At 39.0% G+C, this 23,447-nt stretch overlaps 2 protein-coding genes across 5 annotated transcripts in view; one reads left to right on the forward strand and one right to left on the reverse strand.

Annotated features, from left to right (window-relative positions):
- ints13 (integrator complex subunit 13) overlaps nucleotides 1-12,395 on the reverse strand; it is a 30,419-nt gene extending 18,024 nt beyond the window's left edge. For 2 of the 4 annotated variants that reach the window (XM_034163521.1, XM_034163518.1), the window contains exons 1-2: nucleotides 12,391-12,395; nucleotides 7,495-7,504 (exon numbers count right to left, since the gene is read on the reverse strand). In XM_034163521.1, the coding sequence (XP_034019412.1) occupies nucleotides 7,495-7,500 (6 nt within the window). In that variant the 5' untranslated portion in view covers nucleotides 7,501-7,504; nucleotides 12,391-12,395. Of the gene's footprint in view, nucleotides 1-1,014; nucleotides 1,349-7,494; nucleotides 7,505-12,390 lie in introns of those variants that run through there. The other 2 variants (XM_034163520.1, XM_034163519.1) reach the window with 2 other exon arrangements.
- Nucleotides 8,597-23,447, forward strand: part of ano6 (anoctamin 6) — a 45,043-nt gene continuing 30,192 nt past the window's right edge. Inside the window, exons 1-2 of the mRNA XM_034163515.1 lie at nucleotides 8,597-8,828; nucleotides 23,157-23,227. Of these exons, the coding sequence (XP_034019406.1) occupies nucleotides 8,741-8,828; nucleotides 23,157-23,227 (159 nt within the window). The 5' untranslated portion in view covers nucleotides 8,597-8,740. The remainder of the gene's footprint in view (nucleotides 8,829-23,156; nucleotides 23,228-23,447) is intronic.

Here is a 23,447-nt window from a genome sequence, read left to right on the forward strand (position 1 = left end):
AAATTTGCACCTTAAAATAATGAGATTATAATGACCCGCGCTGTGCCGCTCACAGTCACACCCACACATAGAGATGTGTACCCACACCGACTTCATGAATGAAACTCGGTCAATAAAGGATAATTGTGTAAAAATATAATATGTATATAAATGTATTGTAATGGTTTTCGGTTTTTATTTTGCGAGCATTTTTCTGAGTGTGTTCAGTCGCGGATCTCCGTTGAAAATGCATTAACATCCAGGTACTTCATCAATATTTTGCCCGGTTAGGAGACGTCTTGTCGCTGTCCATGAAGGGAAAAAAAAAATTATATACAGATAATATCATAAAATGTATTAAAATTGTAATCCTGCGAAGTAATCCCCATTTTTACTAAATATAACTGTAATCTGAATACGTCTTTTTTTCTGTAACTGCAGCGGAATAGTTACTTTTTTTTGTAACCTAATTACGTAACGCCGTTATATGTATTCCGTTCTCCCCAAGCCTAATGATAATAATGAAAAATAATAAAGCACAAGAATTTTTCCAACAAAATGGCAGTTTTTTCTGTCCTGTTAAAGCCACAGCATCTGCTGAAGAAAAGGAACGACATTATTCTTCACTTAGCACAGGCAGGAAGGAGGGAAGTAACTTTTAATCGGAATATTCACAAAGTAAAGCGTACATTCTTATATGTTCCACATGTTCGCTTATGTAAGAAGCTGAACCTTATAGACGGTGATGGTTTGGAAATCTAAACAAATACCTTAAAATGGAAAATGTGCAAAAGCTTAATTTCTGTGCATCTCCTCTTATTGGTAGTGTTACAAATACAGCTAAATAATAAAAAAGCTTTTACTCTCGCTCCCAGCTGGGACCAAATAGTACAACTGGGTTAAATGTTGTGTAATTACTTGGTTGTAATCATTAAAATATTGTATTAAAAACACACCCATACACAAAGCACAATTTGTAGCATCCTCTTATCTTCTCCTTTCTTGGAGGGGCAACATTTTAGCTCATATTTTGACATAACCTTGGCTTACCTCTCCAGAAATGTTGTGTGTTTGGGTACCAGATCAGTCTCAGGAGCAGACTGTTCATTTCCAAAGCTAGCTCAGCATTAGCACGTTAGCTCCCAAGTTCGCCTCTAAACTGTCATTGTTACTTTCACTCAAGCAAATACTTATTCATGTTGACCTCAACGTTAAATTAGTCTCGATACTACTTGTCAAACCACTTAAAAACGCCCACTATCGACTATTAATCAACAGTATAGAACAAAACAACACATTGCACAACAGCTTTGCTGCTGGCGGAAATAAATGTGACAATATTCCGGCATATTTTTTCTTCCTCCAGCAACGAAAGTGCCGTTACACAGTTCCGGGTGTTTTCTTCTCCATTTTATTTATTTTTTATTTATTAATAAGAGGCACATTAAAAATATATAGCTATCGAATTTACTTGAAAACTAGCCATATCTAAAGATTAAAACACATTTTGATTTACTGATTGATTTTGATTTTTTTTTTGTATAAAATGTGAATTTATCTAATACAAAAATGTATTAGATAAACACGTAAATACATAAATATACAGGGTAACACAAAAAAGCAAAAGTGCTTCTTTCCATTGTGGCCCAACAAATTAATCACAGACAAATCATAGAACAGTTAACATGGTAAAATAATAAAAGAGTAAACATGGAATTAAATTAAAATAAATAAAATGTAATTAATTAAACATTTAAATAAATTGATTGTTTTCTTGTTGAGCTAATGCTTAGAATAAAAAAATGTTTAACCGTATTTTTAAAAAGAGACTTGGGTTATTATTATTATTATTATTATTATTATTATTATTATTATTATTATTATTATTATAAGATTACAGTCGAAATGCAGGCCTGAAAACACGTCATGATGTTAAAAGGAAAATATTGTGGTTTTTTTTTTTAAGTTTTTGCTTTAAATGAAATGGAACTTCTGCATATGAAGCCTAGGCCTCACCAAAACTATTTTTGCTTTATGATATATTCTTCCAGAAATAATTTTCATCCATTCATTTTCTATACCTGCTTACCCCAATTAAGGGTCACGGGGGTCACAGGGCATTGAGGTTGAGTACATCCTGAACAGGACGCCAGTCTGTCGCAGAGCCACAAACACACCCACACCCGCACAACTTAAAGTTTCCAATCCACCTAACCTGCATGTCTCTGGATGTGGGAAGAAGCCGGAGCACCAGGAGGGAATCCACGCGAACACAGGAAGAACATGCAAACTCCACACAGAATGGCCACCTTCTTGCTGTGAGACAACAGTCCTAACCACTAAGGCAACGTGCTGCCCAGAAATAATTGCATTAAAGAATATCAATCAATCAATTCAATCAATTTTTTTTTTATATATAGCGCCAAATCACAACAAACAGTTGCCCCAAGGCGCTTTATATTGTAAGGCAAGGCCATACAATAATGATGTAAAACCCCAACGGTCAAAACGACCCCCTGTGAGCAAGCACTTGGCTACAGTGGGAAGGAAAAACTCCCTTTTAACAGGAAGAAACCTCCAGCAGAACCAGGCTCAGGGAGGGGCAGTCTTCTGCTGGGACTGGTTGGGGCTGAGGGAGAGAACCAGGAAAAAGACATGCTGTGGAGGGGAGCAGAGATCGATCACTAATGATTAAATGCAGAGTGGTGCATACAGAGCAAAAAGAGAAAGAAACAGTGCATCATGGGAACCCCCCAGCAGTCTACGTCTATAGCAGCATAACTAAGGGATGGTTCAGGGTCACCTGATCCAGCCCTAACTATAAGCTTTAGCAAAAAGGAAAGTTTTAAGCCTAATCTTAAAAGTAGAGAGGGTGTCTGTCTCCCTGATCTGAATTGGGAGCTGGTTCCACAGGAGAGGAGCCTGAAAGCTGAAGGCTCTGCCTCCCATTCTACTCTTACAAACCCTAGGAACTACAAGTAAGCCTGCAGTCTGAGAGCGAAGCGCTCTATTGGGGTGATATGGTACTACGAGGTCCCTAAGATAAGATGGGACCTGATTATTCAAAACCTTATAAGTAAGAAGAAGAATTTTAAATTATATTCTAGAATTAACAGGAAGCCAATGAAGAGAGGCCAATATGGGTGAGATATGCTCTCTCCTTCTAGTCCCCGTCAGCACTCTAGCTGCAGCATTTTGAATTAACTGAAGGCTTTTTAGGGAACTTTTAGGACAACCTGATAATAATGAATTACAATAGTCCAGCCTAGAGGAAATAAATGCATGAATTAGTTTTTCAGCATCACTCTGAGACAAGACCTTTCTGATTTTAGAGATATTGCGTAAATGCAAAAAAGCAGTCCTACATATTTGTTTAATATGCGCTTTGAATGACATATCCTGATCAAAATGACTCCAAGATTTCTCACAGTATTACTAGAGGTCAGGGTAATGCCATCCAGAGTAAGGATCTGGTTAGACACCATGTTTCTAAGATTTGTGGGGCCAAGAACAATAACTTCAGTTTTATCTGAGTTTAAAAGCAGGAAATTAGAGGTCATCCATGTCTTTATGTCTGTAAGACAATCCTGCAGTTTAGCTAATTGGTGTGTGTCCTCTGGCTTCATGGATAGATAAAGCTGGGTATCATCTGCGTAACAATGAAAATTTAAGCAATACCGTCTAATAATACTGCCTAAGGGAAGCATATATAAAGTGAATAAAATTGGTCCTAGCACAGAACCTTGTGGAACTCCATAATTAACTTTAGTCTGTGAAGAAGATTCCCCATTTACATGAACAAATTGTAATCTATTAGACAAATATGATTCAAACCACCGCAGCGCAGTGCCTTTAATACCTATGGCATGCTCTAATCTCTGTAATAAAATTTTATGGTCAACAGTATCAAAAGCAGCACTGAGGTCTAACAGAACAAGCACAGAGATGAGTCCACTGTCCGAGGCCATAAGAAGATCATTTGTAACCTTCACTAATGCTGTTTCTGTACTATGATGAATTCTAAAACCTGACTGAAACTCTTCAAATAGACCATTCCTCTGCAGATGATCAGTTAGCTGTTTTACAACTACCCTTTCAAGAATTTTTGAGAGAAAAGGAAGGTTGGAGATTGGCCTATAATTAGCTAAGATAGCTGGGTCAAGTGATGGCTTTTTAAGTAATGGTTTAATTACTGCCACCTTAAAAGCCTGTGGTACATAGCCAACTAACAAAGATAGATTGATCATATTTAAGATCGAAGCATTAAATAATGGTAGGGCTTCCTTGAGCAGCCTGGTAGGAATGGGGTCTAATAAACATGTTGATGGTTTGGATGAAGTAACTAATGAAAATAACTCAGACAGAACAATCGGAGAGAAAGAGTCTAACCAAATACCGGCATCACTGAAAGCAGCCAAAGATAACGATACGTCTTTGGGATGGTTATGAGTAATTTTTTCTCTAATAGTTAAAATTTTGTTAGCAAAGAAAGTCATGAACTCATTACTAGTTAAAGATAATGGAATACTCAGCTCAATAGAGCTCTGACTCTTTGTCAGCCTGGCTACAGTGCTGAAAAGAAACCTGGGGTTGTTCTTATTTTCTTCAATTAGTGATGAGTAGAAAGATGTCCTAGCTTTACGGAGGGCTTTTTTATAGAGCAACAGACTCTTTTTCCAGGCTAAGTGAAGATCTTCTAAATTAGTGAGACGCCATTTCCTCTCCAACTTACGGGTTATCTGCTTTAAGCTACGAGTTTGAGAGTTATACCATGGAGTCAGACACTTCTGATTTAAAGCTCTCTTTTTCAGAGGAGCTACAGCATCCAAAGTTGTCTTCAATGAGGATGTAAAACTATTGACGAGATACTCTATCTCCCTTACAGAGTTTAGGTAGCTACTCTGCACTGTGTTGTTATATGGCATTAGAGAACATAAAGAAGGAATCATATCCTTAAACCTAGTTACAGCGCTTTCTGAAAGACTTCTAGTGTAATGAAACTTATTCCCTACTGCTGGGTAGTCCATCAGAGTAAATGTAAATGTTATTAAAAAATGATCAGACAGAAGGGAGTTTTCAGGGAATACTGTTAAGTCTTCTATTTCCATACCATAAGTCAGAACAAGATCTAAGATATGATTAAAGTGGTGGGTGGACTCATTTACTTTTTGAGCAAAGCCAATAGAGTCTAATAATAGATTAAATGCAGTGTTGAGGCTGTCATTCTCAGCATCTGTGTGGATGTTAAAATCGCCCACTATAATTATCTTATCTGAGCTAAGCACTAAGTCAGACAAAAGGTCTGAAAATTCACAGAGAAACTCACAGTAACGACCAGGTGGACGATAGATAATAACAAATAAAACTGGTTTTTGGGACTTCCAATTTGGATGGACAAGACTAAGAGACAAGCTTTCAAATGAATTAAAGCTCTGTCTGGGTTTTTGATTAATTAATAAGCTGGAATGGAAGATTGCTGCTAATCCTCCGCCCCGGCCCGTGCTACGAGCGTTCTGACAGTTAGTGTGACTCGGGGGTGTTGACTCATTTAAACTAACATATTCATCCTGCTGTAACCAGGTTTCTGTTAGGCAGAATAAATCAATATGTTGATCAATTATTATATCATTTACCAACAGGGACTTAGAAGAGAGAGACCTAATGTTTAATAGACCACATTTAACTGTTTTAGTCTGTGGTGCAGTAGAAGGTGCTATATTATTTTTTCTTTTTGAATTTTTATGCTTAAATAGATTTTTGCTGGTTATTGGTAGTCTGGTTATTGGTAGTCTGATGATTGGTAGTCATCATCATTTTTAGAAAGGTTAGCATAAAATTAACAAAATTAACTTTTAATTCTTCAGACTATTCAGACACTGAAACTGGAAATTGGAAAAAATATTAAAACGTCCCAATAAATTAAAAATTACTAAATCAACTCTCAGGCTCTAAGCAAAAGTAAGTAAATAAATTAATTAATAATAATTATTATTATTATTATTGTTGTTGTTGTTGCTGTTGTTGTTGTTGTTATTATTATTATTATTATTATTATAAATAACTGCACTTAAATATATAATAATACTCATAAATAACTGCACTTAAATAAACGAAGGTGTTTTAAACAGTCGACATCAGCAGTTTGTTCATGTTACTGGGTTCATCTCTCTCTCTCAGTTTAACACCTAAAATTCCCCACATCACAGCTGAGGAATATATAGCTTTGAAACCAAGTTCATTTGGACATATTCTTTGAAACTTTATGATTGGAATTTTTTTTTAAGTGCACAAAAGTTAACATCAGTCATTCCCATGATATTCATTTATCGCATAATATAACTGAAAGGGTGTCAGAAAACAACCACTTCTCAGCAACAGAGTAAAACTGCCGTGACCCAGATTTGAACCGGAGTTCCTGTGAACACAACGCAGAGTACTAAGGTTATGGTTTCTAAAATTTACAAGTTCATTTCCGGACCCCATAAACCCTTACCAGTAGAGGATATTTGGAATAGAGATATAACTGTGGTCAATGATAGAGAGATTTGCTGAGACACAGTGTGGAAGAATCTCAGTGGTACATCCAAAAAGCCCCAACCATCAATTAATACACTATAAGTATGTTCATAGGATTAGATTAGATTAGATTAGATTAGAATTTTATTGATCCCTTGGGAAGATTCCCTCAGGGAAATTGACGTTCCAGCAGCATTGTATAACAGCACACAGGGTAAGAAGCACACAGAGCATCAAAAGTGTAATAAAAGAAAAACAGTTTGCAAATAGCAATACCAGACACACTGATTAGTACTGGTTTACTGACTACTACTGTTCCTCTCCTTCCTGTCCTCTGTCTTCCTGTTACCCCTCCTCCCCCTGATGGAGGAATTGTGCAGTCTGATGGCCTGAGGGACAAAGGAGTTTTTCAGGAGGGATGTACCTCACGCCTAGAATGAAAATCACTACATCTCCAAATTGAGGATCTGTGCTCACTCAGTGCCCAGGGCTCATTCTTGCATGTTTACCGGGAGTGCCATGGTGTGGTTAGATTCCGGAAGGAAATATCTCTCACTTTAAGTGACATTCTTAAGATCAGGATTACGGTGTCTCCGACTTTACTTCTGCTCACTGACGATCCTTCTTAGGATCCTTCAATGTTAGGGGTTCTAATATTGTTAGCTCCCTGAAAATGTAGAAATGACTGTGTTCCTGTTTGCACTCACTATGTGGGAAAAAAAACTATGTATTATGTGAATATATATGTATATTATACATTTTTCAATAAAAAATTGATCACAAACAAGGGGGTATGTATTTAGTTCATGCACTTGAATCAAAGGTTTTTTATGGTGTTGTCAGGTTGGGGGGAGTTCAACTTTTTGGTTTCTGAATTGTTTTTCACATAATTTTCACAGAACACTGGTTATCTTTGCTGTGCACAATTTATCATTGCTTTTTGCCACTTGGTTTCCGACTGATAACTGGAAGACAGACAAACAGGCATAAAACCGGAACCTCCATCCAACTTTGGTGGTGTAGGAAAATCCATAACAGAAAAATGAGAGTGATTGAGGCACTTTTGATTGAGATATAATGAAAAATGTACACCAAAGGGGTTTTTCAATTTTAAATTCAAATGTCCACAAAAACTTTCTCAGATGATAGTCAGTGCCAGTCTGTACTTCACTTTCAAATATGAGCGTAATTGGGGTACATTTGATTAAGATTTAATGTAAAATATACATTAAATGGGGTTTTCAATGTTAAATTTAAATGTCCACAACATCTGTAATCTGGATCAGATCTGTATCACACTTTGTCAGTCGATAAAGAACACCATCCTGCATAACACTCTCAAATATGAAAGACATTTGATCTTTTTTGACAGAGTTATGCATTTTTGAAAATTCGTTCAGTGTTAAAGATAGAATTTTCCAAGATTTTTCCTGACTTTGACCTGTGACCTATGACCTTGAAAATTGAATCGGATCTTGCGTTTTAGGATATGAATCTTCAGTAAAAATTTCATAGTGATATATGAAAAATTGTGGGCTCAAGGCTGTTCAAAATCAAACAGGGGCCCCCAACTGCTCCAACTTCGTTGGCGTAAGTAAATATCGGCCTAACTCCGCCCTCTCACCCACAATGGGCGTGTCTCACAAAGCAAGCGTTTGATGTCATAGTAAAATGTAAAATTTTTCTTTTTCAGGGCTAAATTTTGCTTATAGCAGGATTTCTACACGCGTCGCTAGATAATTGTGGTATTTTGAAGACATTTATTAAAAAAAAAAAACAGAAAAGGTAGATGCTAAAAAATACGTGATATGCCTCTACAATACAAGAAGCATTTTTGTTAATCATAAAGACAACTTTAGAGTTCTGTATGCAGGTTTTGGTGACATTATAGTTTTAAACAGCGGGCGGGAGGAGCACACTTCATTTTTCCACAGTATTTTAATATTTCCTGTTTTAGGGCTGTAGTTGTCCAACTATTACACTAGGTGGCAGCACGGTTGCTGATGAAAACGATGAGATTTCACTGGGCGTGGCTTTTGGGCCCAGTGCGGCTGAACCATAAGCCCCGCCTCCTTTAGCCCCACCCTTTTGTTTCAACTTCTCAAGACAACTTGAGTCGATATTGAGAAACGCTGCAAGAATAGTGGATTTAATTTCAAAGTAATGTAGCGTAGTTTCTTACTGACAAACCTGTTTTGTGTGCTTGTTTTTCCGGGTGATGTGATTTGAACAGACGATAAAGAAGATGAGCGGGAACGACATCTTTGAGATGGAGTCTGTAACTGACACGGAGGACTTGGAGGCAGATTTGGGCATGATAGAGGAGGAAGTGGGTGAGAACAACCTCTTTATCAACACTTCTGCTGCTTTTTGTTTCTGTCAGTCATGTCAATGACGTTTTAAGGGGTCGTATTCGTAATAGAAACAACCACGTGTCTTAAAAACACACCCTTGCTTGTGTGTGTGTGTGTGAGAAATTTGCTGCCCCCCTCCCCCCCATTGCGTGGGCGTGTCACAGTAAAGAATGACTCAGTGGGCGTGTCCAGGAGCAAATCTGATTTTGTTTTATCATCTGTCAGCCATAAGGTCAGAAGGGATTGATGTATATATTTATATTGTGTGTATGTGGTTATGTATGTGTGTCCGCTTTTGACCTGTTGTCTAGCAACAGTAACCATGGGGAGACTCCTTCCCCCACATGCCCCCCCCCACTCACACAGTCTGTTGTGAATAATTTAATCTAGTTCATAGTATTTATGGTACACTGTACTAGGAGTAAGAAGTTGTTTAAACGAGTGAGTAGGATTAAGAGTAGCTCTTGTTTGATTGCTTGTGTTCTTCTGAATTTTCTTGCCTTTGATCCTTGATTTTTGATATAAGGGTAGCTCAAAAATCATCTTAGATCTGAGTTTACCGGAGGAAAAGTGCAGTTTCAAAAGTAATGTTAGATTTTGTTTTTCCCCCACCCACCCAGACAGTACCATTTAAGTCCTATGCGGGATTTAAAGCTACAGTGTGTAGGATTTAGGGGTTTGTTGTTGGGTGTTTTTTTGGGGGTGGGGGTAGTCAGCAGAAGCATTAATGGCTCTCTATTTATTAGTGTATAATTACCTGCTACAGTGAATCTACATGTTTTAATGAGTTTAGCATTAGCCCTTCATAGCTACATGAGTGTGGGCTCCCTCATGGAGACCTCCATGTTGATACAGTAGCCCAAAGGGGACATACTTGCTCCAGTTTTTGTGTGCATGGTTGGAATACTGAGGAGCAAAAGTGGAATCAGTGATCGCTTCCGTATAAACTGTTTGCTAGTGCAGGCTTGAGAACTCTTATGTATGTGAAACTGCACATCATACATGTTTGTTTATCACAAGAGAAGAACCCCCATTGCCAAATAAGGGAAAACAAAATTGTGAACAGCAATGATGTAATACCATCTGCAACCTCACCACTAGATGTCACTAAATCCTACACAGTGTAGCTTTAAGTATCAGATCATATTGAGGGGCACATGTTTCCACTTGTGTGGTGAAGCGTCCCTTCTTTTCATGTGGTTTCTAACTGGGTGAATGTTGTTAAGAGGCTGATGGCTATATCAGTTGGCTAATAATATTGGCTATATGAGCCTTTCACGGACATATCAGTATCAGCGTTATTTTTGTCAATATAAAATTTTTTACTGTACTGAATAAACAATTATGTAAATTGTCCAGCAGAGGGTGTGCCTGCATCATTGTTTACAATGATGCAGGCAATGATGCATTATTATCAGGTTGTCCTAAAAGTTCCCTAAAAAGCCTTCAGTTAATTCAAAATGCTGCAGCTAGAGTGCTGACGGGGACTAGAAGGAGAGAGCATATCTCACCCATATTGGCCTCTCTTCATTGGCTTCCTGTTAATTCTAGAATAGAATTTAAAATTCTTCTTCTTACTTATAAGGTTTTGAATAATCAGGTCCCATCTTATCTTAGGGACCTCGTAGTACCATATCACCCCAATAGAGCGCTTCGCTCTCAGACTGCAGGCTTACTTGTAGTTCCTAGGGTTTGTAAGAGTAGAATGGGAGGCAGAGCCTTCAGCTTTCAGGCTCCTCTCCTGTGGAACCAGCTCCCAATTCAGATCAGGGAGACAGACACCCTCTCTACTTTTAAGATTAGGCTTAAAACTTTCCTTTTTGCTAAAGCTTATAGTTAGGGCTGGATCAGGTGACCCTGAACCATCCCTTAGTTATGCTGCTATCGACGTAGACTGCTGGGGGGTTCCCATGATGCACTGTTTCTTTCTCTTTTTGCTCTGTATGCACCACTCTGCATTTAATCATTAGTGATCGATCTCTGCTCCCCTCCACAGCATGTCTTTTTCCTGGTTCTCTCCCTCAGCCCCAACCAGTCCCAGCAGAAGACTGCCCCTCCCTGAGCCTGGTTCTGCTGGAGGTTTCTTCCTGTTAAAAGGGAGTTTTTCCTTCCCACTGTAGCCAAGTGCTTGCTCACAGGGGGTCGTTTTGACCGTTGGGGTTTTACATCATTATTGTATGGCCTTGCCTTACAATATAAAGCGCCTTGGGGCAACTGTTTGTTGTGATTTGGCGCTATATTAAAAAAAAATTGATTGATTGATTGATTGATTGATTGAATGATGTCAAGCATGACTGGGACCCCATCACCCCTTGGTCATACAACAACAGACAGATGCACAGTAATCATCTACCATTCATTTTCAATAAGTGTGGACATTTTACAGTGACAAGAGACAAGTTGTTGCTATGCTGTGAGCTTGGCGGGGCTAAAATACACGAGAAGTGTATTTTATGCAAATGCTAATGTTATATTTATAGTTATTTATAATAAAGGTCATGTTTAATCTATAAATCATCCAGCCTCAATTGCCTTTGCACACTGTGGCTGCTGGGATAGACTGTATGCATGTGTGTTTTGTACATGCATACACTGAACAAAAATATAAATGCAACACTTTTGTTTTACCTCCCATTTTTCATGAGCTGAACTCATAGATCTAAAACATTTTCTGTATTCACAAAAGACCTTTTTCTCTCAAGAGAATAATCCGTCCTACCTCACAGGGGTGGCATTTCAAGATGCTGATTAGACAGCATGATTATTGCACAGGTGTGCCTTAGGCTGGCCACAATAAAAGGCCACTCTGAAATGTGCAGGTTTATCATACAGCACACAATGCCACAGATGTCGCAAGTTTTGAGAGAGCATGCAGTTTGCATACCTACTGTAGGAATGTCCACCAGAGCTGTTGCCCAGGAATTGAATGTTTATTTTCCGATTGATATCATAAAAGGTTTGCTCCCTAACTAGCATCATATCAGCCCCCAAAAATCCATATCGGTTGGGCTCTTATGTTATTACAGTAACTGTGCCAGTCCTTCTGGTTGAGTTAAAATCTCTTGATGATGTCACATTCCTCTGAAAGGCTGACTGATAGCTCGAGCTGATTTAATTTAATTCAATTTAATTAGCTTATAATGCGCCAAATCACAGCAAAAGCCATCTCAAGGCACCTTACATAAAACAAGTCAACATAAAATTGAATAAATAATTAAAAATGAATAAAAACAATTCAAATACATAAATAAAAACAGAAGTAAAAGAATAAAACAAATAAAAATAAAAACTATCCATAAGAAAGAGAATAAAAATAGGTTTTGAGTCTTGACTTAAAAATGTCCACGGACTCAGACTGCCTCACGGTCGCAGGAAGACTGTTCCACAGGGTGGGTGCACGATACGAAAAGGCCCTTTGACCTGCTGACTTCTTCTTCACCCTGGGAACACAGAGAAGTCCCGCATCCTGCGACCGCAAAGCCCGGGCCAGCACATAGAGTTCCACCAGATCAGCCAGATAAGATGGCGCCAGTCCATGAACAACCTTATAAGTCAATAACAAAACCTTAAAATCTGCTCTCACAGAGACAGGGAGCCAGTGCAAAGATGCCAAAATGGGTGTGATATGTTCAGACCTTCTGCTACATGTCAGAAGTCTGGCGGCAGCGTTCTGAACTAGCTGAAGACCCCTAATGCTGGACTGTGGTAACCCTGAAAATAGAACATTACAATAATCTAGTCTAGAAGAAACAAAGCATGAATCAGGGTCTCAGCATTAGCGATGGACAGGATGGGGTGGAGCCTCGCTATATTTCTCAAATGGAAAAAACCAGTCCTAGTAACATCCCTGATGTGGAGGTCAAAAGACAATGTGGGATCAAAAATTACCCCAAGGTTCCTCATTTTGTCCGTATGATGTATGACACACGAACCCAGGCTGAGCGCCAGCTGGTCAAACTGATGTGTCTCACTGGACCAAGAACCATCATTTCAGTCTTATCAAAATTTAAAAGTAGGAAGTTACTAGACATCCAACTTCTCACTGATAGAAGACAGTCCTCCAGGGATTTTATGGGAGTGAGATTTTCCGCAGTTATCGGCATGTACAACTGAGTATCATCAGCATAACAATGAAAAGCAATCCCAAAACTCCGCAGTATACGCCCAAGGGGTGCCACATACAGGGAGAAAAGCAAGGGGCCTAAAACAGATCCCTGTGGAACCCCAAATCTCATGTCAGCAAGGTCAGAGGTAGTGCCATTATACAAGACACATTGAGAACGACTGGACAGATATGGCATCAACCAGGCAAGGGCACTTCCAGTAATCCCCAAAAAATTCTCCAACCTATTGAGCAAAATATGATGATCCACGGTATCAAACGCAGCACTGAGATCTAACAACACCAAAACCGTAGTGGTGTCTGAGTCCATTGCTCGCAGAAGATCATTCACTGCTTTAGTGAGCGCTGTCTCTGGAGTGATATTTCCTAAAAGCAGACTGCAGCGGCTCAAAAAGATCATTCTCAGTGAGGTGGTCTACAAGCTGCCGTCAAACCACCTTTTCTAAAATTTTGGAACAGAATGATAGATTTGATATCGGCCTGTAATTTTTCAATACACTAGGGTCAAGATTAGATTTCTTAAGTAATGGTTTAATCACTGCTGATTTAAAACATTTCGGAACAGATCCAGAGATTAATGACAGATTAATAATTTCCAGCACAGTCGGCCCAAGAGTGGGCCACAGGTCCTTAAACAGTTTTGTTGGTATGGGATCAAATAAACAGGTTGTACTTTTTGTAGATGCCACAAGTTTCGTCAGCACGCCCAATGAAATACTATAAATTCTGTCAATCTAGGTAACACCTCAATGGTAGCGCCCACCTCCATAGCAGGTTTAATGGCTGGGCCGAGGCATGCTGAGATATGCTCAGCCTAATATCTTCTATTTTCTTCTCAAATAATCCAAGAAATCCTGTGCTGAAAAGGGAGAACGACTAACAGGTGGCTGCCCTGTTTTAATCTTCAGCTTTCCAACTCGCTTATTTCATTCATTACATTCCATCTGAGACACAGTCAGACCCGACTTTGAAACTGTTGGTTTGTATTTAAAGCTGACATCAAAAAGCACCGATGCTGATACCTGTATTTTATTCATCATCAGCACTGAAAGTAGTTTTATATTTTAGATATTCTTTATTGACATGCATTTAGTTCATTTGCAGGCTGATTATTAAAATGTTGAATGTCAGAAACAGTTTTGTTGTAGTGAAGACATAGGTAGTTTCAGTTTCACATAAACTCTTGGAAAGAGGCATTAACTCAGCAGCCTTTATACGGAGAGCAAAGCAGATCTTAAAAGTTATTAACACGCGTATGAGATTAGTATCCTGTACTGACCAATAGTTTTTAAAAATGGCATATTTCATGTTTGTTTCTGCTGTATTTTATGAGAAGGAGTGTGTTCAAACATAGAGAGTAACTATTGATGGAAATTATGTGTGTTTTTCAAAGAGCATGCTGCAGCACTTTCACCTCAGCCTGCTGCGTATTCTATTATAATTAAATATTAATGCTCACAGTCACTGCTGGTGTGACAGTAGCAGAGGTACAAATTATAAAAACGTACTAATTGTAGTCTGTTTAACTCTTAACAATTAGATCCCGACCGATATGGATTTTTGGGCTGCTAATACCAATATTAGGGAGTCAACATATATATATATATGTATACAGCTATATCTGCTACTATATACACAAAAAAATGGCAGATTCCAAACATTTTATCCAACTATTATGACAAAGAAATGTAATTAAGATTTGATGTTTTACAGTTTAAACATGAGCTGTATTATACAAAAATACAGCCAACATACTGTAATTCACACAGACATCACATTATCTTCACTTAGATTGGTAGTCACTGTGTCACATTGCTCAGCATTTACACAAGATAGATTTTGTCTGTTTTGGTCCCGCCTATGACTTGTCTCTTCTTACTGTGGAATGCCCTCTCTGATTGAAACAAGTGAGAGCTGATCACTTTGCATCTGTCTCTTGTAGCTAATGTGACCAAGGGGTGATGGGGTCCCAGCCATGCTTGACAGTATTGTAAACAATGCCTGTTGGACCACCCTCTGCTGGGAAAAACTAAGTAATGGCAGCATTTCCATCAGCCATTTCTGCATTGTTTAATTGTTAAAATACGTTTTCCTGTCGGCAAAACTGACGACTGATACTGATAATATTCGTAAAAGGCTCATATTGGCAGATGTCAACGGTCAACCAATATATTGCTTGAGCTTTACTTTCCATTGTTGTGGCTGTCTGCAGTTGCCATCCTCTGTTCGTGCACTAATTTTTGCACTAATTATATTTTACAGTGCTTTCATTTGAATGAAAATTGGCATTCCTCAGGGATATGTTCTGGCTACTGTGCTGTTCTGTGCTTGCTTGGACAGGATGTTTGGTAGGGTTCCTCGGTGTTGAGGTCCCCAATAGTTGAACAAGACTAATGGGGCACCCACACTTCACATGGCTGCAGAAGATTTTAATTTAACCTTTATTTAACCAGGTTAGTCCCATTGAGATCGAGACCTCTTTTGAAAGGGAGACCTGGAGAATTATAAAGTTTCCAATTCACCTAACCTGCATGTCTTTAAACGTGGGAGGAAACCGGAGCACCCGGAGGAAACACATAAACATGGGGAGAACATGCAAACTCCACATAGAAAGGCCACAGGTGGGAATCGAACCCATTACTTTCTTGCTATGAGGCAACAGTGCTAACCACTGAGACATTGTGCTGTCTAAATGTATAATAATAAAAATAAATAAATAAATAATAAAAATAAAAAATAGATTATAAATAATAAAAAATACAGAAATAAAAATAATCAAATAATAAATAATAATAAAAACTAAATAAGATTGATGTCTAAGAGAGAGGTGGGGATGCACCAGTTATCTGCCTGGGTGGCTGCCATCCAGGACCCAGCGTGGTTTCATCGTGCGGTGGATGCGGTGATGCATGACATAGATTTGTTTCTTAACTGAGTTATGACATGCTTAATGATATTACTTTGAAATAAGAATGAAAGGTCTAATTTGACTCCACATGCAGAGCACCAGCTAAAGCACAAATCGAATACTGAGGGAGGATCTGAGAGCGAACTGTTCTGAACAATAAGATGTTATTACTCTTATGTTCAGCTTCTACCACGTCAGAGGAAATTTCCCTCCAGATGCAGAAAAGAATTTCCTGCTCAGTGTCAGAAGGATATCCGTTCTATTTGCCATTCAACGTGAGTTGAATGTTCAAATGTCGCCCTTGAGATAATACCACATGTAATGTCATGCTTTTATGCTGCAGAAAATCAAAAGAATGCAGCCAGCACATCTATTTTTGGTCACATTTTTCTTCTTTTTCTGTTTTTCTTCCGTTTGTTGGGTTTGCCTTTGTTTTGCCTCTGTCGTTATGGAAGATGTCCTCTAGAGAGGAAGTGAGAGCACTGGTGGGTAGTGGCTGGAAAGCATAATTTTATTACAAGCAGCCTGTGGGCATCGTTCCAGCATGCTTTTTAACCCCTTCAGAGCCTAACGTGGCTTTCTGCATGGCTCTGCGGTTTCAAGGCAAGTTGTGAAACTGCTTCTGCACGGCTGTGCTCGGGCTAACACAGTCATCCACACTTCCTTTACACCCCGTAGGTTGCAGATGTTTATGTCGAAATGCTTTCCGTAGGGTTTAGGAAAGCCTAGGCATGAACCCTGTAAAATGGAGTGAGTGAATGAATAGATAGATTAATCGATAAATGTGTCCATTTCCTAGATTCTGTTAGCATAAACTAAAAATGCCCTCATCTTTATATCTTTTGTTTAACCCGATCAGTCCAAAAAGCAGCTTTGTTGTGCATACGTAATGTCACATAGCGGTCTGCCTGTCACCCGCTGAACACTGCCACCTGTTGGATGGATGATGGAAATTACAAGCAGGTGTAGTGGAGGTTTTTCTAATTTGGAACCCCAAATTAGAAAAAAGTTGGGATAATGTGGAAAATACAAATTTCAAAAATAGTAGTTATTTTGACTTTTACATTCATTGAGATTTTTCTTCTTTAGTGGTGGCCAAGTGGTTAGTGCACTTGGTTTGAGTGCGGCAGGCTCCCGGTTCAAATCCCACCCCTGCCACATTTTGCCATGTAATGTGGCGTTGCGTCAGGAAGGGCATCCGGTGTAAATCTTGTGCCAATTCAACATGCAGATCCACCACAGATTTGCTGTGGCGACCCCGAGTGCAAACAAGGGAACAGCTGAAGGGACTTTCTTCTTCATTGCAGACAGTATGACAATATCAGGGATGCTTATTCACCGTCTTTGGACGGTTTTCCGTGTTTTTGTAAATTCTTGCCGTCTGAAAGAAATGCAGGGCTGTGAAAAATCCGTGGATCCGCGAAATTCCACGGATTTCATCATGGGGGGGAGGTGTTAGTGTTTTACTCTGTAATCATGATTGTCACTGAATTTTTAAAATGTCTGTCGCAAAGTTGTGCAAGTTTTATAAGACAGCGGCAGTCTGTGGACACTGATAAAAATCAGTGTCCTCGGAGAAAAAAAAGCCTGGCTGTTGCGACAGTTGTCGTAAAGCGAGACTGGTTGGTTGCTGCGGCGACGCTGTGTCTCCTGCACGAAGCTTAAGCTAAAGGTAGCATGTGGACATCGCAAACCTTTAGAGCGCTAAAGTTTTTAAAAGAAAACTTGTGCAGCGTGTCTCTGTCACGGACCGACGTCGGACAGAGAGAAGATGGCGAGAAAGATTGTTTGAAAAAGTCTGATAAGGACAAGAAATCGTGGAATCGTCGCTTGCTTCATCAACACACCTGAAAGATAAAAGAAACGGGAAACTGTGCCATCAGGAAACATGGTAAGAATTTTTCTCTCTGGAAAATAAACATTGTGCTGTTCAAACAGGATTTTAGAAAAGATTATGTGACTTTGTTCATTAATCTAGACTTTCTTTCATTGGGAAAAAAGACTGGCGTTGAATGGATTTAGGCTGCATGAATTTACACAAGAATGTAAATGAGTTTTTATTAATGTAGACATTTTTCATGGGAAAAAAGACACAGTGGCTTTGAGTGGATTTACAGGAATTTACACAAGATTATGTGGCTTTTTTACCATAAGGTATGTCAATCAATAAATACATTTCTGTATAAAATAAAAAATAAATAAATTCAGGTTCAGATTCTTAGAGGTGTTTGGGCTCAGACTGAGATGGATAATTTAAACAAATTTAACATTTTATTGTTGTGCATTATTGAATGAATAATAGTAATCGAGTGGCTTCAGTATTATGGTATGATATTATGATATGATATCTCTTTACCTCGTCTGAAAGCAGTTATGAAGTTATTTATAACATTTTAGTTGAGAGTTATGATTTTTAATTGCCTAGTCTTTGAGCCCAATCACAAACAAACTAAATAAAGTTTTCATGAAGATTTAGCTATATTTGTAAACTGTTGTGTTGTTATAATTGTGTACATGCTCCTACAGGATGCACAACATGCATTCAAAAGCCACATGTTGTGCCATACTGCATGAGATCACAAGAGAAATTTAACAGCTGTTTCAGGTCCAAATTTAGTCCAAAGAATGCACCACAGGGCACTTGTATTCTCAAAATTTTCTGGGGGGGGGACATCCCCCCAGAAATTTTTTTTTTTCTCCTAAGCATCCATGCAGTATGAACTAGGGATGCACCGATCCACATGTTTTCACTTCTGATCTGTTTGATTAAGTTCGCTGTATTTTTTAATTTTTTAATTTATTTATTTTATTTTTTGTCGTGACGAAGCTTCTGCCACTCTGTTCAACGGCTTTGCAAACATCGCATGTTACTATTTTGCTTTGTGGATAAAGTGGACATGTGATTAAAAAGTTGGCCCACTCCAGTGCTGCTTATATTAATGCTTGTCTGCTTGCTGGGGGGTGGGGATTTCCTGAACGGAGGCGTGTCTCATTACGCCATGTCTCATTGGGGCACGCCTCTGTTCGGGAGGTCCCTTCCACAGTTTGCTGCCAGTGGCAGCCAGCAGAGAATCCCCTTCTAGAGAAGTTTCAGTGCAAACAAAACAGATGTGGCTCCTGGATCAGAAAACTCCGCAGAATTTTCCGATCCGTAAATTACTTTGGTATTGGAACTCGATACCAATATTGGATCGGATCAGCCCCATCCCTAATGTGAACCCAAATTATTTAATGTTTTATGTTGTGAACTTAATTTCTTTTGTTAATAGACATCCATTCCTGCATTTCAGGCCTGCAAAACATTCCAAAAAAGGCGGGACGGGGGCAATTCAGGGCTAGAAATGAGGTTAAAAAATTAAATAATGGTATTATTTCATACCACGTGATTGTAATCATGTTTTGGTACAAAAGCAGTATCCTCAAAAGGCTTAAGTTCTGAGTAGCAAAGGTGGGCCAGAGAGCTCCAGTTTGTTACCAAATGCAAGAAAAAAATTGAAATTTAAAGGTTGAAAAATAATCTTCCTCAAAGAAGGATCAGAAGGGATTTCCATATTTTTCTGTCTACTGTGGTAGACACTAAGGTGAACATCCATGATCTCTGATCGCTCAGAGAGCACGACATCAAGAACTGGCGTTCATCAATAGCTGATATAACTGCATGGGCCACGAATTACTTTTTAAAACCTTTGTTGAGCATTACAATATAGAGTTACATTGACAAATGGCACTTAAAAATTTACTACACAAAAAAGAAGACTTATGGTAACCTTGTCCAGAAGTGACGTTGACTGGGTCATCTGGGTTGGAACATCATCATATTTATTTTACAGACAGAAGAGCAAAAACTAAATAAAGAGCTGAATACACCATGAGGTCCCCTTAAACACTTACCCTTTGTCTTCACTGTATGTATGTTCCTACAAGGTGAGGCGGTTATGTTTATACAGGACAAATCGTGGTATTTAAACTCAGGGTGTTTTCTATTTGAGTACGTGCGGCAAGAGCTCTTAAAGAGTATCATAAATTAAATAATAGAAATAAACTCTGAGTGTGCATTGATTGATTGTGCCCACACTATTAGAATGTTTTAACTGGAGCATTGGAGTGACGGACAAAGTCGAGTAAAGTACTGCGAGTCAGCTGGCAGGAAATTACTAGTCAACCACAGAAACAAAGTCCTGTGGATCATCAAACCCCCCTGCCCAGCTCTGGGTAAAATTCTGCACTTGATGACCTACATAGTATTGTCATGTGGTACCGAGAACAGGCCTCGGAGTCATTTGAAGGTTGTTAAAATTCTCTATGCCTCGCTTTTCTACTCATAGACCCAGTGACCTATTTAATATGCAAATCAGGTCACTGTTCCTGTGGTGATCATTCCCTCTACTAGGACTACACATGTGTCAAGTTTGGTTAGTTTAAGCCCATATCTCTTGGAGTTCTGGAGGATCTGCGATCTTGAGTATGTCCCCCAACAATACCTTGTTTGGGGACAATAAAGGGCCGAAAGGTATTACTTGTTTCTCCCGGGAAAAGCCAAATTAAAAGTAAGGATTTGTTTGTTTTTCCTCTGTCTAATAGCAAACATTCTATCACACCGTCTTGTTTGGAGAGTTTCGCTGCTAAAACAATATTAAAGGAAAGTGTTTGATGGTGAGCAGGAATTCGGCAGTTTCCCAGGGTGTAACTACGGCCGTGTTTGGAAAACAGCATCTGTTTTTAATTCTTTTTGTCAGAGAAGTCTGCTTTATGTGGAACAAAGATGACACAAGTTTCCACGTTGGATATTTTCTCAGTGACTTTTATGAAGCGTATCGTTTGCCGTATGAGCACAGAGACACAGATCATATTTTGTTGTGGGCTTTACTGTGAGGAATTCTTAACGCCGACATCTGTATGAACATTTGGCGAAAGCTGCAGTACAGTAACGGGAGGAATGGCGCTCGTGCCGCAACAGGTGGTGGTGAATGACCTCTTTTTTTCCAGAGCGTTATGCAACATGGCGGAGGACGGGTTCATGAATGGTTTGAAAAGTGTTGTCGGAAAAGGGATGAAGGATAACGGACGTTTGAGGGACTGTGTTATGTAACGCTGTGAGGTCTACCAGTCCAGGAGAATATTTAAAAGTGTGCCCGTCAGTCTCCACGAAAGAATGCGGTTATGGGAGTGGCCGCATTTAGGCACAAACAAACAAATACAGAAGAAAATTCTCTAAATGTTTTGTTTTGAATAGTTTTTCCACAAAATAGAGGAATGCTTTTGGGCCCTATCGTGTCTCTGGTGCAGAGCAGCGAACGACGCAGCTTGGTAGTGTAAAAACAAGCAGTAACCTCTGGTACTGAAAAATTAAGCCAATGCGGAAGTGCCATATGTTGAACTTCCATGAATGGCCACTTGAGGCGAGCTCTGAATGTAAATCACTCTCTGTAGACTCCCATAATAAATGCCTAACTTTACAGTAGAAATATATTTGTTGACAACATGTTTATAAAAGTTATCCCCACCCTCTCCCCCCAACAATTTGACATAACTTTATTTTAAGCGGTATGGGAGACATGCTGAAAATTTGAGGAGCAAGGATGGGCCGAAGAGCTCCAGTTTGTCATCAGTTGCATGAAAAAAAAATTGTGAAGTGTTTAAAAACAGTCTTCCTCAGAGAGAGATCTGAAGGGATTTACATATTTCTCCCTTTGCATTGTATAATATCATTAAACAATTCAAGGAATCTGGAGGAATTTTGTTGTGTGAAGGGTGGAAGCTTAAGCTGAACACCATCATCTCCGATCTCACAGTTAGCACTGCAGTAAGAACTGTCATTCATCAATAGCTGATATAACTACATGGGCAAGGGATTACTTTTGAGAACCTCTGCCATTACATTATGGAGGTACATTCACAAGTGCCAGTTACAACTTTATTGAGTAATAAGTTTGCCTTGAAGAAAAAGGGAGCCCAGTTTACAAATAGTTGGGGGTGGGGGGCGGTGGCAGGGATGTTTATGTAACTTTATTTTAAGCCATAAAATTATGAATAATTAGGGCCGTTACCGCTTTGAGTGACAACTAAGTGCCACTGGGACAAGTCTAAGATCCCGCTAGCAGAAGCAGCTAGCTACTGTGGAGTTGACTGTATTTGTCCGTTCTGAGTATTTTATTCCAAATACAGTATTTAAGATAATATGGCTTGTTGTGTGGTGTTACTTGTAGTCATGGGCCTTGTAAGAAGTCTGTGCTTCAGTATTTCCATTGAGTAAAATTTTTGTATTATTTAATTTGTATTTTAGCAACGTTAGCAATTATTAACAGGTATTGATGTCTTGGTGACATTAGCTCCACTGCCAGTTGTAGTTGTTAATACTTGTAAAACACTCAAACCAAGATTAGCTTGTTAGCTTTAGCTTTTATAGTAAGTATGAGATGGGACTTGGGGGGCAATGTTGAGCTTCATTCATCCAGGTCAGATTTTTCCCATGCTCCACGTATTTACCTATTTATGGGGTTGGCTAGGAGTTGAGCGGAGTCAGGCGTTGCAGAAATGGCAATATTTGGAGCCGCCCCATTACAGCTTCAACGCTGCTCTTAAAAAAAAAGAAAAAAAAAAGAACTATGGGTAACATCATGAAGGGTTTGTTCACAAGCTATGGGTACAACCAATGCACTTGTCATTTTGTGTGCACATCTGGTTCCACCAACCATCCAGCAGGTGGCAGACACGTCTATGGGATAATACATACACGTTTTTTGATGCATTTGTTGCATGAATGTTCACCAGATGCGAAAGTCTTTATCCTCATTATGTGTTCTTTTGATTTGTTGACTTTCTTGATGACAGGCTGTATTTTTTTTTAAGTTATCATGTTGGAAAAGTGGTAGTGATGGACTCATTCATTCATCTATTCATTTACTGCACTTATAGGGTACGTCATGTGCCTGAGCTTGTCCAAAGCCGAGGAAGAAAAACATGAACACTGCTCAGTTGTTATTGTTGCGCTTGAGACTTGAGTAAACTGTGTCCTGTCACATTGTGTCCTTATTATGGGTGGAATAAGGTATGAATTCTTATTATTTTATCACTGATCATACCCATTTTCAGCTCCCCAGTATACATTTTTTTATTATTATTTATTTATTTATTTTGCATCAAAAATGTAGACGCTTGCATATTAAAATTGGCAGTAGGAAGGCGCCTTTTGACAGTTGAGTTCAAGGTCACTTTTTCTGTATTATTGTGTGTGTTTTTAATTTCCATTCAAGTGTTTGTTTGTTTGTTTTGACAGTTTACCCCGAGGAATTTCTGCCCACATATGAAACAATTACAGAAGGATCAGCAGTAGCCAAGGCACAACTGGTGAGTTGAACCCATGTGATCATATAAACTAGTATATGTATGTTAAAACAAGGGCAGCTGGGTGGTTTTACCATGCTGGGGGAAGTGGGGTGGGGGGCACTTGTCAGAGAGTGCATACATCCACCAAGGCCACATATGGCTTAAAATGTTGTCTGGATCCTGACCAAATTCTAAGTTACATCTCTCATTTTGACACCATCCATCTGCTCACCAGATTATG

Source organism: Thalassophryne amazonica, chromosome 22 (assembly GCF_902500255.1).
Source record: "Thalassophryne amazonica chromosome 22, fThaAma1.1, whole genome shotgun sequence".
In the NCBI taxonomy this organism is placed as follows: domain Eukaryota; kingdom Metazoa; phylum Chordata; class Actinopteri; order Batrachoidiformes; family Batrachoididae; genus Thalassophryne; species Thalassophryne amazonica.